General features: G+C 45.4%; 1 protein-coding gene across 1 annotated transcript in view; it reads right to left on the bottom strand.

Moving 5' to 3' along the window:
• METTL14 (methyltransferase like 14) overlaps positions 1 to 13,894 on the bottom strand; it is a 39,932-nt gene extending 26,038 nt beyond the window's left edge. The window contains exons 1-5 of the mRNA XM_039542397.1: positions 13,774 to 13,894; positions 13,021 to 13,109; positions 11,851 to 11,938; positions 2,571 to 2,651; positions 1,800 to 1,887 (exon numbers count right to left, since the gene is read on the bottom strand). Of these exons, the coding sequence (XP_039398331.1) occupies positions 1,800 to 1,887; positions 2,571 to 2,651; positions 11,851 to 11,938; positions 13,021 to 13,109; positions 13,774 to 13,845 (418 nt within the window). The 5' untranslated portion in view covers positions 13,846 to 13,894. The remainder of the gene's footprint in view (positions 1 to 1,799; positions 1,888 to 2,570; positions 2,652 to 11,850; positions 11,939 to 13,020; positions 13,110 to 13,773) is intronic.
• Between the last annotated feature and the right edge of the window lie 2,907 nt (positions 13,895 to 16,801).

Raw genomic sequence — 16,801 nt, 5'->3', positions numbered from 1 at the left:
GACCGGTAGCTGTCTGGCATGGCAAGTTTCCAGAGGGCTATGGCCACTCGCTTCTGCACAGTCAGGGCTGCTCGCATCCGGGTGTCCTGGCGCTTCAGGGCAGGGGCCAGCAAGTCACACAGTTCAAGGAAAGTGCCCTTACGCATCCTGAAGTTTCGCAGCCACTGTGATTCATCCCAGACCTGCAGCACTATGCGGTCCCACCAGTCCGTGCTTGTTTCCGGGCCCAGAATCGCCGTCCACAGCATGAACGTGACCCATTGCCACCATGATCTCGATTCCGTGCTTTGTGAGAGGTCTGTGCCACTCTGACACTTCATGTCCTCACCGCGCTGCCGGAGCCTCCTCGCCCGATTTCTCAGCAGCTGACTGTGGAAGAGGTGGACGATAAGGTGCGAGGAGTTGACAACGGCCATAAGTGCAGCTATGATCGCAGCGGGCTCCATGCTCGCAGTGGGCTCCATGCTCGCAGTGCTGTGGCGTCCGCGCTGTCACTGACCAGAAAAGTGCGGTAACAGATTTCCCGCCGGCGCTTTCAGGGAGATTGAATGACAACAGTTACCCAAAACCACCCTCGACACATTTTTCCCCAGCAGGCATTGGGGCTCTACCCAGCATTCCAATGGGAAGGGACGAACTGTGGGATAGCTTCCCACAGTGCACCGCTTCCAAAGTCGACGCTTGCCCCGTTAGTGTGGACTCACAAAGTCGAATTAGTGTCCTTAGTGTGGATACACAAATTCGAATTCATAAGGTCGAATCCACAAATTCGACCTAAGTTAAATCGAACTACTCTTGTAGTGTAGACATACCCTGACTTAAATAGTTATGCTCTTCTAAACTAGTAACGAATTTGGCCTACTAATGAATTCTCAGAATTTACTTACTTTTCAAAATATTATTCCCATTTTATATGGAATGCACAGATGTCAAAGGAGTTCTCTGGGGCAGCACAGTGAAACCAATCACTAAACCAAGATTAAGAAACTGTCCGTGGGACCTAGGGACAGCTGATCAGTCCAACAAACCAGGGATTCTCAACCTTTTTTTTAAAGCTCCCACCGCACCCCCCCAGCGTGCTATAAAACTCTGGGCCCAGTTGTGGAGGCAGAGAGGCCCTCAGTCATAGGCATAGTTTGACTTCCATTGGGATGCGGGGGAGCAAGGGCCAGCGGGGCTCGGGCCAGCTCCACACGGTGGAGTCCAGTGAAGAAACACCACCTTCACCCTGACTCTCCTCAGCAGGCCACCCAGCCTGGCCAGGTTGAGGGGCAACCAAAAATTATAACTCAAGGGCGGACTCAGCCCCATTGGGGGGGGGGGGGGGGGAAAGGGGGAAGCGGCACCAAAGCTTTAGGATTCAGTCCCGTGGCTCCTGGCTTCAGCCCCGCATAGGCTCCAGGATGTGGAGATCCAGGTTTCAGCTATGGGGCCCCATGGCCCCCCTGAAACGTCTCACGGACCCCTGGTTGAAAGTCACTGCACTACGCTACACTAGAACATGAAATTCACCAGTTAAAAAGCTTTTAAAACTAAATGGTTTAAAATAAAGTGGGCAATAGCATCTTCTTACCTCTACATAACTGATATGACAGAAACAAAGTCCCAGGTAATTTTATAAATGGAAGAACAGAGAGACTCTCTTCCATTCCCTTTCTTATTTTCAAAACCAAAAAAGAGAGCATGCCCAAATACAAGCAATTATATTTGGGGGGGGGGGGGGGGGGGAGAGGTGAAGCTATATTACAGCAAACAGCAAGAAACTTTCTTAGTTGATTGTTTGGGCTATTCTGACATACCCACATCTCTGATAAAGTTCTGCGGTCTGTGTCCTGTATCCACAAAGTGTTGACAATAATCATTGTGAGGATTTAAGCTCTGGGTTCCCTATAGAAAAAAGGAACAAAAAGGGAGAGAGATGATTCAGGCCATGCACATTTCCAACTGATTTTACATACCACATGGCGAAAAGTTTCTAGCTTACAAAATACTGTTCTGCCCCTTCCTCAACATATCATTCTACCCCAGTGGTTCTCAAACTTTTGTACTGATGACCCCTTTCGCATAGCAAGCCTCTGAGTATGACCCCCCTATAAATTAAAAACACATTTCTATTTATTTAACAATACCATTATAAATGCTAGATGCAAAGTGGGGTTTGGGGTGGAGGCTGACAGCTCATGCCTCCCCACGTAAGAGCCTCACGACCCTCAGCTTGGGAACCCGTTCTACACTGTAAAAATTCCACAATACACAAGTTATGTATTACTATACATTTTAGCCATTGGCACAGGTCGACTGATAATATGGCTTGCTGCAAGCCTGAAACAGGCAAAAAATAGAACAAGCTGATAACATGCACTCTTGAGTCAGATACTGGCCAAGTGATTCATGAATAATTTAAAGGCCAAGGGTTAATTTCATGTCATCCATAAAGACCCTTCATTAACCTCGTAATAAGAGGCATAAGTTCATCCCATAAAATATTTCAAACCTCTTCAGTTGTTGAGACAGCTTAATGCAACCACGTGATGGAAGAGCAATGACTGCAAGGTGCAAAGGTAGCTTACCTTCAGAAAGGTACTGGAATCTTTGTAAATCTCTTCTTCATAGGGCAGGTTCTCTTCATCTTGATGCAGTTCTACTTCATCCTTTGGAATAAAGCAGATTTTATATGCATGTAGGCACATGCTGTTTCTCTCCTCATTATGACTCCGCTTCTTAATGAAGGAAGAAGTGGGCTGTCTGTGAATATAAGCCTCCTGCAACAGCAGATCATGAATGTTTCCAAAGCCAGTTTCGGAAAAGAAATATAACTGACATGTTGCCAAAAAGGGCACTCTTTCTCTTATTACTAAGTAGCTTGAGTTACCAACAAGGCCTTGAAAATAACTAACAAGATAAGAAGCATTTATAAAGCACCATAAATCTATGTGGTGCTTTACACAACACAAAATCAGACATGCACTGTCCTGAAGAGTTTACATTCCCTTTTTATCTATACCCACTAAATTAATTTTTTGTGCAGAGGAAACTGGAAAGCTTTAGTAATTAAGACTCCCTCTTGTGAGTTACTGCCCATGCGTTAACAAGTCACCACAGCCCATCATACAAGCCAACACATATCTTTAAAAAAAATACCTAACCAACAAACAACTCAAAGCTTTTATAAAAAAGGGTAACTGGCTAACGGTGGATCAAGAGAGGAGGCCACCTTTAAAGAACTGCAAGAAATTTCCTTTCCCTGTAAAGGTAATCATCACATACACATGCTCCCACTCAAGACTACAAAACTGGAAGGATGTCAATCTGGTACAGTCACAATCTAAAGTACAACAGTGTCCAGAGCAGAAGTCAGTTCTGTTCAGTGTATCACTCTGAGCGTACTACTTGTGAACACAAGCTTCTGTCACCTGTCCTGTATAAACCAAATGGGTTTATCATGCATCTTCAGAGTAACTACACTGGGAGAAAATACAGGACAGTCAACCCTGTCTTTAGTTTCATATTATAATTGAAAACATACAATAAGGGAAAATGGTTAATTTTTTGGTCTTAAAAACAAAAATGGGTCTATTACAGAAGTTCACTGGACAGTGGTTAAATCTTTGAACCTGGGTAACCCTCACCAATTTCTCCCCAGAAGTTATGCCCCTCTTCCCCTGCCCCCAATCCCTTGGTTTTCTGTCGTTATGGTGGTCTGCTCACCTTAAGTTGATTGTGGGGTCTAGGCCTTAGACTGCAAGCTCCCCTTGGAGCAAGGAATGTTTAATTTTTTTGTTCCTACGGTTTGCCGAGGCAATAAGACCCCAAAACTGATTGGCTTCTATAGCAATACAAATAATAAAATAGGCTACAGCAGCTAGTAGCAAGCAGAAGTAGCATAGTGTGATCTATCAGCAGTTCACAGAACACAATTTGAGAAATGCCAATATAAAAATACCTCTCTATTCCTTAAGCCTAGCAATTAAACAATTTTTTTAAAATGGCACAGAGGACAGAAAATATCATTGCTACAGACAGGATTTATGAAACAACAACTCCTGAAACACAAAAAAACCCTGACTTTGTACTCAAAAAGTACAAGTTTCTCTTTATTTACTTTTACTTCAGTAATGTTAACATGGCAACTAGACATTAGTGAATTATCTACATTACTAGCTAAGGCTCTTCTATCTTAAGCAACATGATTTCAGTATTAGAAATTCCCAGGTGTCTGGGTGGGTCAATGATTTAGTGCACTACTTCTCATTTCTGAAAACCTGGGCTGAACCCTGTTTTAGATAACACAATGAGCTTTTTAGTCTCTATTATTCACTTGGCAGTTTTTTGTCTGTATAACAAAACCACAACATAAGTAGGCATTATTAGACATCTATGATCACTATAGCTCTGGGATTAGAAGAATACCAAGAGTATTTCAGATCCAGATTGCAGTGGGAGACAAGCAGGAAAACTTGAATCGGTACTATTTGTCTCTTGTTTTCATAAACCAATCTATAACTGGTTTGTTAGTGTTACCCCCAAGGGGAATATTCAGTCTAGTGTACAGACATTTTTTAAAAAGGAGTACTTTAACTTTTACATTTAATAGAGATTCAGACTTAGACCAGTGAGTTTGTAAGACTAGACTAAATTAGTAAATTTAACATGCTCAAGCTAACAATGAAAAATATTAAGCAAAAACAAAGGCCAAAGTTTTATTAAATAAATATCTCCCTGCCCATCAGAAAAATTGCAGCATCTATACCAGATAGTATATTGCTCCATTATAGTGGTTCTATTGGTAATTTCAAGATTCTCGTGTTAATAATTAAATATTATACAGGTCCCAAGGATTAGGCTCTATTCGTGAACTTAGCTATTTTCTAAATGCAGCAATAGTGCTACAGATTGGTCACCCATTTTAGAAGCAACAGGCTGATTAAGGGTCTGTTTTTAAGTATTTTTCAGATGGTACTGATAATAATCTCAGCGTATGAATTTTATGTGATTTGGTCACAAATTTTAGAGAGAAATCAATTCAGTTTAACAGAACATATAATAAATAATTTATAATGTCTATACAGATTTGTCAGTTTGTTTTATTCCAATGTTTTATTCACTGAACGGAGCAAAGAAAGAAAAAATAAAAGAAAGTAAACTAAGGTGAGCCCTTGGCATACTTCAAGTATTTTCTTCAGGACATATAGTTCGCTTACTGTACATACATAAGTGGACATTAAGCAATTGTTTTAGTGCCTCTCCCAAATCCAATGATTATTTATTATTTTTGTGCACCCAAAAGTACACAAATCAAACAACATATCATATATATTTGTCATAATGCAGTGATGGTCATCGAAAAATAAGGAAAAGGGAAAAGGACAATGGTGACAAGAATAAGATCACAGCTAATCAATAAGATGCACGTATCTTGATAGACACTTTTTGGCTTAACCGTCTCTATCCATCATTTAGCTGATGTGTCAGAAGTGAATTTTTAGGAAGCACTTAAATGAAATAAAAGAAGTAGGTTGCCACATACGTTTGGGGTAGGTGTCCCAAGAATAAGGGGGAGCATGGAAGACTGACTTTTAACCACCATCTCCTTTGTAAAAATATAATCATCCCTGACTTCTCCTAATGTCTTGTCATCACCTTAAACCAGTGGCTCCCAAACTTGGTTCATGGTCTGTTCAGGGTAAGCCCCTGGTGGGCCGCGATATACTTTGTTTACCTAAGCATCCACAGGTACAGCTGGTCGCAGCTCCCAGTGGCCACAGTTCGCCATTCCCAGACAATGGGAGCTGTGGGAAGCCCTGAACAAGCTGCGAACCAACATAGCCAAAAGACACTCCTGATCTCTCCTCCCAACAAACTCTCTCTTTTGCAATTGCTGAACACACGAACATTCATCCTCCCTCTCATTCAGCCCATACGGTCTGGGTCATCTTCAACTCTCTCACCTCACCCCAAACCAATCCTGCCACTTTTAAAATCCAGTCTATTTTACTTGTACTGCAAAATATTTGTTCTTGGCCAGCAATTCATTCCCATTTTGGTAACTGCAACCTCTTTCTCTTTGGCCTCTCAACACGTACATCACAAAATTTCATTTCATGCAACATTACTAGTAACATGTTCCTGGCCAATTCCTCTGCCCACATCACACCTTTCCTTGAATCTGTCCACTGGTTTGCTCACCCTTCACCACCATACTCACAGGATGAATAAAAATTAATGATTTTAAAAAAAATTTAAATCAAATATTTTTTATTTAAATTGTTTTTTGACAAAATGCTTGTTGAGGAAAAAAGCTATCTAAAGATAGTTTTAATTAAGATACATTATAGCTCAAGATAGCTCATCATGGAATAGAGATTATAAATTTTAATTCAATAGTATGAGACAATATATTCATGTAATGTTTAAGAAAAGAAAAGAGGAGACTAAGGGGGGGATATGATAGAGGTATATACACTCATGAGTGGTGTGGAGAAAGTGAATAAGGAAAAGTTATTTACTTGTTCCCATAATATAAGAACTAGGGGCCACCAAATGAAATTAATGGGCAGCAGGTTTAAAACAAATAAAAGGAAGTTGTTCTTCACACAGCGCACAGTCTACCTGTGGAACTCCTTGCCTAAGGAGGTTGTGAAGGCTAGAACTATAACAGGGTTTAAAAGAGAACTAGATAAATTCATGGAGGTTAAGTCCATTAATGGCTATTACCCAGGATGGGTAAGGAATGGTGTCCGTAGCCTCTGTTTGTCATAGGGTAGAGATGGATAGCAGGAGAGAGATCAGTTGATCATTACCCCTCTGGGTTCACTCCCTCTGGGACACCTGGCATTGGCCACTGTCAGTAGACAGGAAATTGCGCTGGATGGACCTTTGGTCTGACCCAGTATGGCCATTCTTATGTTCTTATGTAAAAGTTTTCTAAACAAGTTCCAATAGTTCATGGATTAGAGACCCAATCTTATGGGGTTCCACATGCTTCTGTATAGATTATTTAGGTTAATCTTTCTGTCTATCCAATGGGACTCAGTGCTCAGTTTAGAAGATACCATCAGAGATGCCTAGTTTTCCAGTTCTCAAACAGTGGATTTGTGTCTCCAGAAGTAACATGCTTGTTTACAGAAAAACTGTTTTAAAATAAATAAATATATCGAGGTGAGAAATAAGAGACCTCAACTCTATTGCCCCCTGCATATCTGTGTACACAGAGTCAATCCCTTATCTCTCTCTAAAAGTGTAAAATTTCAGAAAGTTCAATGAATATTGTTGGGGGCGGAATAGATCTGGACAAGGAGAAATAGTTTGGAGATAAATGTGAGAAGCGAGGGACATATGCTTGTTTCGTTAAAATATTATATGCTTGCTGCTGAAGAAAAAAAAATCCAGAATACTTTTTGTTTTAGTTAAATAAAACAACGTAAATGTCTGTCTGGTGATGTCCTCCTCCTAATACAGCATGGCAAGAAAATCCTCCAAAATATTAATGATTAACCTGTTGAATTGGAGATAGTTCACCTCCCAGTGACTTCATAAATATCTGCTTCAATTACCTTTGGTAAATGAAATAACCAAACAATCATTCATTTTCTGATACAGCTGTAAAAATAATCTGAAAAGTTTTCAGAATAAATCAGTTTAAAAACGTATAATGTGTACCTTCTAAAAATGAAACCTACATCTATCTCTGAGTTATGAAGAATAAGCATTAATGTTATAACAACCAACAAGAATGCACTTTTATGTAGAAAACCGTGGTTAAATCCACCTCTGTAACTCTGCCCTTCCACGTGCATTCAAACTTGTCTCTTCCAACACCACCCATATTCTCACTGTAATCATGTCCATATTCTAACGACCTCTATGAGAAAAATAATTAAGTTTCAGATGTTACTATGTACCGAGACTAGAACCATGCACCACAACTGCATCAAGGGGTTCTCATCATCACTTAAGCTTCCTTGCTAGCTCAAAGACCCATGGAAGACACCTAATCATTAAATATATATGTTAAACAGCCCTACATGAGGCATATCAATAGCATTGATACCAGTCAGCTCTGTGTTCTTGGGGAACCAGGGCGCAGTATCCAGCCTGTCTGTCTCATGAAGGCCCCCACACACACCACCACCCAGCCTCTGCTTGAACCAAAACCAATCAGAAGAAAGACTTACAGAAAGCAATGAAAAGGTGGTGGGAGACCTAAACCCCTCCTGACAAGGGTGACAGGATTAAGGCAACTCCCCTAGCCTCATCTGCATCAAAGATGGGACAGGGAGGCATCTCCCATTAGCATACAGAATGGAGAACAGAGATTTATTGTCCTGCCACCATCATGAAAACTGTTTCACAAAGCTAGAGGCTTTATAAAATGTCAAAAACTGTTGGGCTGTCCAGTCCATAAATACCTTTTAGAAAATAACAGATCTTCCAACAAGATCTAAATAATTATCTTCTATATTTCCCCTACTCCTACTGTTCATCTAACAATTATGGCATGTATCTATTGGGTTTCCAGGAAACGGAGCGGGCGGAAGCCCGCCCCATGCTAATGGAACCCCCCCTCAGCCTAAGGGGAGGATCCACAGGGCCTCAGAAACCCACTAATTGCGGGGGACAACTAATAAAAGAACAGGGACAGGAGTGCGGTCAAAGGGTCATAAGAAGGGAGCCTGACGGGGACACCGAGCAGAGAACCCCGGACAGCGCCCACTGCTCCTCAAAGGCGTCAAGGGAGCCAGCGGACGCCGCCCAAAGGAACTCCGCCCAGAGACGTGAACGGACTAAGGATCAGAAACAAGCCCCACAGTCGCAGGAGTCTCCATTGGCCAACCGCCTCTCCCTGGTCGCATAGATGGCCATTTTAGCCAGGGCGAGGAGGAGGTTGACCAGGAGGTCCCGCGACTTTGTGGAGCCACGGATAGGGAGTGCATGGAGAAGGAGGTGAGGGGAAAAGTGCAGCCAGAAATGCAACAGGATGTTGGTGAGGAGTCGGTATAGGGGCTGCAACCTGACGCACTCTACGTAAACGTGCGCCAGGGTCTCCCTCACGCCGCAGAAGGGGCAGGTGTCTGGGACAGAGGTAAACCACGCCAAGTACACACCCGTGCTCATGGCCCCATGGAGGAGCCGCCAACCGATATCCCCGACGGGCCTCGGGACCAGGGTGGAGTACAGGCTGGCCCACCGGGGCTCCTCACCCTCCAGAGGTGGCAGGAGGTCCCGCCACTTGGTGTCGGGGCAGGACACAAGGGTGAGGAAGTGAAGGGTGTGGAGCACGAGCGCGTAGAGCTGCTTCCTTGGCACGGTTTGGAAACGGACCGGCTGCAGATCATGCAGTCGGCTTGCGGAGAAGGGGCGGGGGGGGCGGTCGGGTCCACGGGGCAGGGGCCCGATGAAGAGGTCCGGAGGGCTCGGGGTGGGCGAGGCGTGCCCTCACGCAGGACCCGGTCGAGGTAGGCCCGAGCAGCGGGCGGCAAAGCGGCCTTCACCTCCTGTAGTACGCGCTGGGGAGTACAAGGCCTGGAGAGCCCCATACGCCGAGCGAGCGTCAGGGGATCCAGCCAGTCTCCCCGGTCATAGTCCAGGAGTTCTCCGACCCTGGTAGCTTCTGCCAGGACCAACCTCTGGCGCACTGCGGGGGACTCCGCCACCTGCACACGGAGCTGGGGGTTGTGTAGCAGGGGCTCTGCGAGGAGATCCGCCCCCTCGGTGGCCGCCACGGACCTGGTCGCAGAGAACAGCTTCCAGGTCCGGAGGAGGTCCTGGTAGAAGACCGGCAGCCCGGAGAGGTCTCGCGGAAGGCCCCTCGGATCGAGATAAAGGAGCTGCCGGTCGTATCGGAGCCCTCGGAAGCGGCGCAGGAAGGCGTGCGCCAGGGCTCTCCACGCCGGACTACCCGCACCATAAAGGAGCCTCTGCAGTGCCTGAAGGCGGAAGACGTGGACCTGAGTGCGGAGGCACTTCAGGCCCTGCCCTCCCTCCTCCAGGGGCAGGTGGAGCACCCCTGCAGGGACCCAGTGCAGTCCTGGCCAAAAGAACTCCAGAACCACCCTCCGGAGGTCGGTCAGGAACACCGGGGCTGGGACCAGGGTGTTGAGCCGGTACCAGAGCATGGACAGGACTAGTTGATTGAGCACCAGTGCCCTCCCTCGGAGGGAAAGGCACCGGAGGAGTCCTGTCCATTTCTGGAGCCGCTCCGCCACCCTGCCCTGCTAACCTTGCCAGTTCTCCGGCGAAGAGGGATGCGTGGCAGAAAGGTAAACGCTGAGATAGAGCAGCGGACCCGCGCTCCACCGGATGGCCTGAAGCGCGGGTGGGAGGGAGCTCGCCTGCCACCCGTCCCCGACTTAAGGCAAGAACCATACTGAACTCTGGGACCAGAAAAGCAGGGAAGCACTGCATCATGGGGGGATCTCTGCTCCAGATGTTACTGAACTTATGCCTGCACACACCCAGCTCAGCAGTTATCAGACCAATTCTAGTAATGAATCCTTGATAGATATCCAAAGTACTGAAGCTGCCTAATTGCATTGTGAGTTCCCTTGAAGGAACACCACCCAAAGCCAGAAATGATCAGTTCTTATTGTCTAGCCTAAAGAAAACCCTTGAGTCATCAGTTTACCCATAAACAAATCCAGTGTTCTCCCTTGAATCATTATTGTTTCCCTACAAAAAACCCTACCCACACTCAGGTAAGTGTTCTGATGCCTAGATCCAAACTCTGCATCAGTTCCACTGGGACTTCATCTTCTCCTGATTGATTGTGCAGGGGGCTCTGCCTGTCTCCAGCACTCAGGACCCTGAGCTACCACCATCACCTGGGAACCCCAACCAGTTCAAGCTTCATGGAGTGGTGACACCCCAGCTCTCTCTCTCTCTGTTTTCTTTTCTATCTCAGGTATATAATAACGTAACTGTTATGTTGGTTTAGGCTCTCCGTGTGCGGTTATCACTATTATTCAATAAATAACTTTTATGGTTAAGCTGGTTGCTTCTCTCCCCCTCTCTCTCTGAACTTTACTCTTGTGTTTTTGGCTTCTCCATTTACTCTGCAGCAATGCCCCTTTTACCTAAGCTAAAGATCCCTATAGCGCCCAAAAATACTGTGGGGTTTGCTCATCAAGTGGGTTACTACCAGAACAATTGTAACGTGAAAGTGGGGATAGGGACATGCTGAACCTAGACATATGAGGGTGGCAATTTGGAAGTGCTGCTCGACCCAGACTACTGAGTCCAGGGGCATATAAGGGTGGCAAACTGGAAGTGCTGTTTGACCCAGCCTGCTCAGGCTTACTCTATTCTGGTGCAGTACCTGTGGCATATAAAGGTGGCAGCTTGGAAGTGCTGCTTGGCCCAGCCTATGGAGTCCAGGGGCATATAAGGGTGCCAGCTTGGAAATCCTATTTGACCCAGCCCACTGAGTCAAGGACATACAAGGGGTCAGCTTGACAGTACTGATGGACTGTGCGCGTGAATGCACCTGATTCTGGGGCTGGAGGAATCCAACCCTGGGGAACCTAGGTCCTGCAGAATAGCTCCATTGGGAGGGGACTTGCAGAAGGGAGAAGTAGGACTCCATATGAAAACACAAGTGACACAAGCAGTACATGGATAGTATTACAAACATCCCCCCCGCCCCACACACACACACAGAAGAGTAACCCTAATAAATGAGCGTACCACAAAGGAACGGGCAAATCTGGTAACAGCATGAAATATAATCTAACAGTTTTAGTGACTGACTTCCTGAAATAAGTTTCCCACAAACTAATATTTTATCATTCAGCACAGGAAGTTCACCACTTTAAAAAACATTCTGTTTCTTGGACTATTTCACTGCCTTCTTACCTTATATTCTTCAATTTCTTCTTCATCAGCCTCTCCCTCATCTGGATATTTCCGTTTTGCATTTGGTGCTAAAGTATCATAAGAAGCCCTAAAAACATATAGGAAAGTCATAGATATAAAGCAATTTCCTCTCGCTTCACTACATTAGAACATATTTCATAATCTGGGATTATCTGCAAAGGGTGCATATTGGTTTCTGAATTGAATTTTAAGAGCCTGGTTTAATCTATAAAGCCTAAAATGGCTTGGGACCACCTTTCTCATAATGCCATACTGCAACAGCTTACTGACAAAAGAACTCTTTTAAAGAGCTCTATCTTATTTTCTTAATTTCTATTGTTAGAACCTTAAAATAACACATTTACTTTGCAGTGTTTCAAACTGGCCGGACCCTAATGGTCAGATTATTAGTTCACTTGAATCAGTGTAAATCCAGTAATCATTCCTACTGAAGTCAGAATGTAATCAGTGTAAATCTGGGGTAACTGAAATTAGTTTTTGTCTCCAAGGATTAGTTTGAAGATGGGGGCTAAATCCTGCTTGCCTTACTCAAACAAGCAGCCAATCACTTCAAAGTGATTTCTTCTGTGATTATGGTAAGCATGATTTGGCTCCAACATTGTTACAACTTGGTTGGCTAGGGTATTTCTTTTACTATTTCTGTTTTGATGTGTGTTGTACAGTTTTACCTTTTTTTTTTTTATGGTCCTCCATGACTGGCTAACCACCACCTCAATTCAACATCCACCATTTTACCAAGTGCTAGTTAAACAGATCTAACAAAGGCCTCTCTACCAGTGAATTAAGATTTGTTTTAAGGTTTCCCTTTGCAATCACAAGTGGAAAAGGTGGAGTTCTGTAAAGGTAGGAAAAGTATGGACAACTACGGCAAGGCTATTTTTAGAACAGATAAAGAATCTCAGTAAGACAGTAAGATTTATAACCAGAGGCCTGTGATAGTGAAATTTGTTTTTAATTCTTCTTTTCTGATGTGGACTAACATTTCTTTACTTTTGTTAACCTGGATGAAAAAAAATGCTTGTCTTATGAAACTGATCCTGCTCTCATTCCCCCCCCAAAAAAACTATAGGGTTTTGTTTTTTTGTTTTATTTGTTTGGGTTTTTTTAAGCAAAAACTGATTTCTAACAGAAAACTGCTTCAATACAGACCTGCAGGTTTCTCTCGTTTCAGCGATTTCCCTCTGATCATCTTTGCTGTTCAATACGGCACCAATACTATCCGCACTTTCAGCTCCCAACTGAAGGAAGGGGCAATACACATACATACATATACATATATATATATATATATTCAGGCAAAAAGTACAGCCAAGCAAAAAATAACTGCCACGACAACCTCAAACCCAAGCTAAGCCGGCTGGTTTCTGCACCTGGGAGAGGGTGACCAGATGTCCAGATTTTATAGGGACAGTCCCGGTATTTGGGGCTTTTTTTTTTATATGGTCTCCTATTACCCCCCACCACCGTCCTGATTTTTCACACTTGCTATCTGGTCACCCTACCTGGGAGGCTCTGATCACTGACCCCTCGCAATGCAACTGGCTCCCAGAGCTACGGTCAGCACAAACCCGCAGCGCAGCACACACGGGCACGGCCCGGGGCACGCTGCTGCTGCACCACCCCTCCCCTCCCCTCCTCAGCTGGGCGCATCCCACCTGCCGCCGCCCTCGGGACCTAACCACCAGGGGCCGAGGGGTGATGACGCCCCAGGGAGGCGCGCTGGGCAAACCCGCAGCTGCCAGCGCTAGGCCTAGCGCGCCTGCCGCAGGTGTATGGGCGGGGCCAAGCAGCTGAGACACACACCCCTCCCCCCCCGGCCCGCGCCGGGCCGGGCCCCAGAGGTGACTCCCGACGGGAGCTGCCCGCCGGTAGTGCTCCAGCCCGGCCCCTACATTCCGCTACCTGCTGGGCCAGGAGCTGCCGGCGCAGTTTCTGTCGCTCCCTGATCTCCTGCAGCCGGCTGTTCATCGCCATGCAAGCGAGGCGGGCTCGCCGCAGGCGCTTCTTTAACACGTCACTTCCGCTTCCTACCCTAACTTCTCCGGAGACTCCGCCAGGCCGAGTCCCAAGCGCGCTAACCACGTGACGCAGCCCGTTGCTCTCTGTCCCACTCCGGCGGCCATCTTTGCTCAGGGCAAGAACGCTCAGATGCCCGGTCTTCGCCTGGGCCGCGGTGGTGGTTGTGGCTAGACTGTGTTATGTGTCTGTTAGGAAACGGGCACCAGGGATGGAGGGACCAAGTGCCCCAGGATGACATGGCCTCATACCAGCCACCACCATGGTCTGTCGCTACTTCAGCATCACTCACCCATCCCTCCCGTGACACCTCCCCGCCCAGAGCCATGTGCGTGCCGCGTAGGCGGCACTTCAGTAACAGCCAACCGGACGGCACCGTTTGTCCGATTTGTACCATGCCTGACTTTGTACCACACGTGCTAGTGCGCGTTATGAAAGTAAACTCTCTTCCTTAGTTTTCACACTTGTGTCCTGTATTTCCTTGCATGGTATCTAGTATCGGGGGTAGCCTGTTAGTCTGTATCCACAAAAACAACAAGGAGTCCGGTGGCACCTTAAAGACTAACAGATTTATTGGGCATAAGTTTTCGTGGGTAAAAAAAACTCACTTCTTCAGAAAGCTTATGCCCAGATAAATCTGTTAGTCTTCAAGGTGCCACTGGACTCCTTGTTGTATTTCCTTGGCTCTCAGCTGGGCCCTGTACCTGTGGGACACACATGCCATGATTAGGGCCCTACCAAATTCACGCTCCATTTTGGCCAATTTCATGGTCATGGGATTTTAAAACAAGTAAATTTTACGATTTCAGATGTTTAAATCTGAAATTTCACAGTGTTGTAACTGTGGGGGTCCTGATCCAAAAGGGGGCCATAGCAGGGGTCACAAGGCTATTGTGGAGGAGGGTCACGGTATAACCACCATGGAGGTTACTGCAGTCTGGGGAGGTTCCCAAAGGTGAGTCTGACCCTGCCCCAAGAGTGGCCCCTGCAGGGGAACAGGAAGTCCCATCCCTCCACAGCTCCTCCAGACTAGCATCTGGAGCCCAGCACACAGTAAGAGCCCCCAGCTCTGCCCCTCCCTTACACTAGCCCAGGGCTCCACAACATGGTGCCCACGGGCGCCATGGTGCCCACCGGGGCATCCATCTGCGCCCGCCTACTGGCTGCTGGACAAGCAGCTGCCGAAATGCCGCCGAGAAGCGACAACGTCAAGAAGCGCTACCGCTGAAATCCCCCCGAATTTCAGCGGCATTTCGGCGGCCTTTTGATGATGCTGCTTCACGGCAACATTTCGGTGGCGACACCTCTTGACATTGCCGCTTCACGGCGGCATTTCGGCAGCTGCTTGTCTGGCGGCCACGGTCCTCGGCAGCTAGTCATCCAGCGCCCGCCCCACAGAAAAGGTTGGGGACCACTGCACTAGCCAGATTTCACAGGGAAGACTAGATTTCACGGGGAGGAATATCAGATTTCATGGTCCGTGATGCATTTTTCACAGCCATTGATTTGGTAGGGCCCTAGCAATGATATGTCTTACAGTCTCACAAATCAGCACTAATCCCAGGATGCAACAACACAAAAATGTCACAATCCGATATCACCAGAATAAAATTTCATATCACAACACAACGCACTCACTTCACAGTGCAACTTCAAATGTGGAACAATGCAACATTCTCATATTGCAACACAACATCCACATTAAAAATGCAACGTTCTATTGCCAAAATTACTGGAAAGTAAATGGACTACCGTGTTCTGCTTTATAGCAACAAAGCCATGAACCAGAATCCAATTGTACATGAATCCGGATAATATTCTAGAAGTGTATTTGTATGAAAGTTAGTATTTTTAAAAATTAGATTTAAGGATGTGAGAAAACAGAGGAACCGATAAAGAGGATAGCAGAAGGCAGGCCTAGCACAGTTAGGAACTGTACCACAGTTAGGAAATAACCCCAACTACAGCCTAAGATTTGAAGGGAAAAAATCAAAAGCAAAATCCTGAAGATACTAGATATCAGAAGCAAATAAAGGGGAAACAAGAAATTCGGCTCCCCTACTCTTTCTGCTGCTGTTACCACCTTCATACTCCCTCATTTTGACTCTGCTGAAGTGAATCCCTCCCTCCTCTAATCTCAACACAGCTCTATGCTCCCAGGGAAAATAGCTCTTCAAAATGCTGCAAAGTCACTTTATTCGGTTATTCCACATTTTCCGATCCCTGGTTAATCCAAAAAATGGATTTGGAGAGACAAAAGTTGGGGTGGAAGGGAGCGGGAGAAACAGACTGGTATCTATACTCAAGCATCTGTACAAGCTTTGTAGCCTGAGAAATCTTGAGATGAAAGCCATCACCAATAATAGATGGAGCTATTTAAGCATATTTTAGATAAAGAAAACAAAATTGATCAAAGAAAATCATTCATGGAAGGTAAAAGAGACCAGACTATTGACTAGGCTGTCTTGTAGTTAGACAAAGGAGAAACAATAGGAGAGTAGTGTATGAACTGGATCCTAGTTACCAAATGTTTGGCTGGCTGAAACTGCTTAATAACCCTTAAGTATATCATTTTGGGATAGAATTAATGCCATAAGATGAATGCTTTTCAAGACAACCATGTAAATTTTCATGAAGAAAAAGGCCACTCATTCATCATCTTTTGCTCTATGTGTCCCTGGAGTATTTAAACATGTGGCTTTTTCTTGGGTTCATTCCTGGTTTTAAATTTAAAAGAGAGAGAAAAAAAATTAGGTGAAATCCCTTTAAAGACACCCAGTTGTAATCTCCCATTCACAGCTGCTGCCAGTACTGACCTTTCAACTGTGTCATTTATATGAAGAGTTTTGTGTAAGAGATAAACATCAGTTCTGCAGATATGCCCAGTTAGCAAGAATTAAGGTGATATTTAATG

Source organism: Mauremys reevesii, linkage group 5 (genome assembly GCF_016161935.1).
Source record: "Mauremys reevesii isolate NIE-2019 linkage group 5, ASM1616193v1, whole genome shotgun sequence".
NCBI lineage: Eukaryota > Metazoa > Chordata > Testudines > Geoemydidae > Mauremys > Mauremys reevesii.
This window is presented reverse-complemented; position numbering and strand designations above follow the sequence as displayed.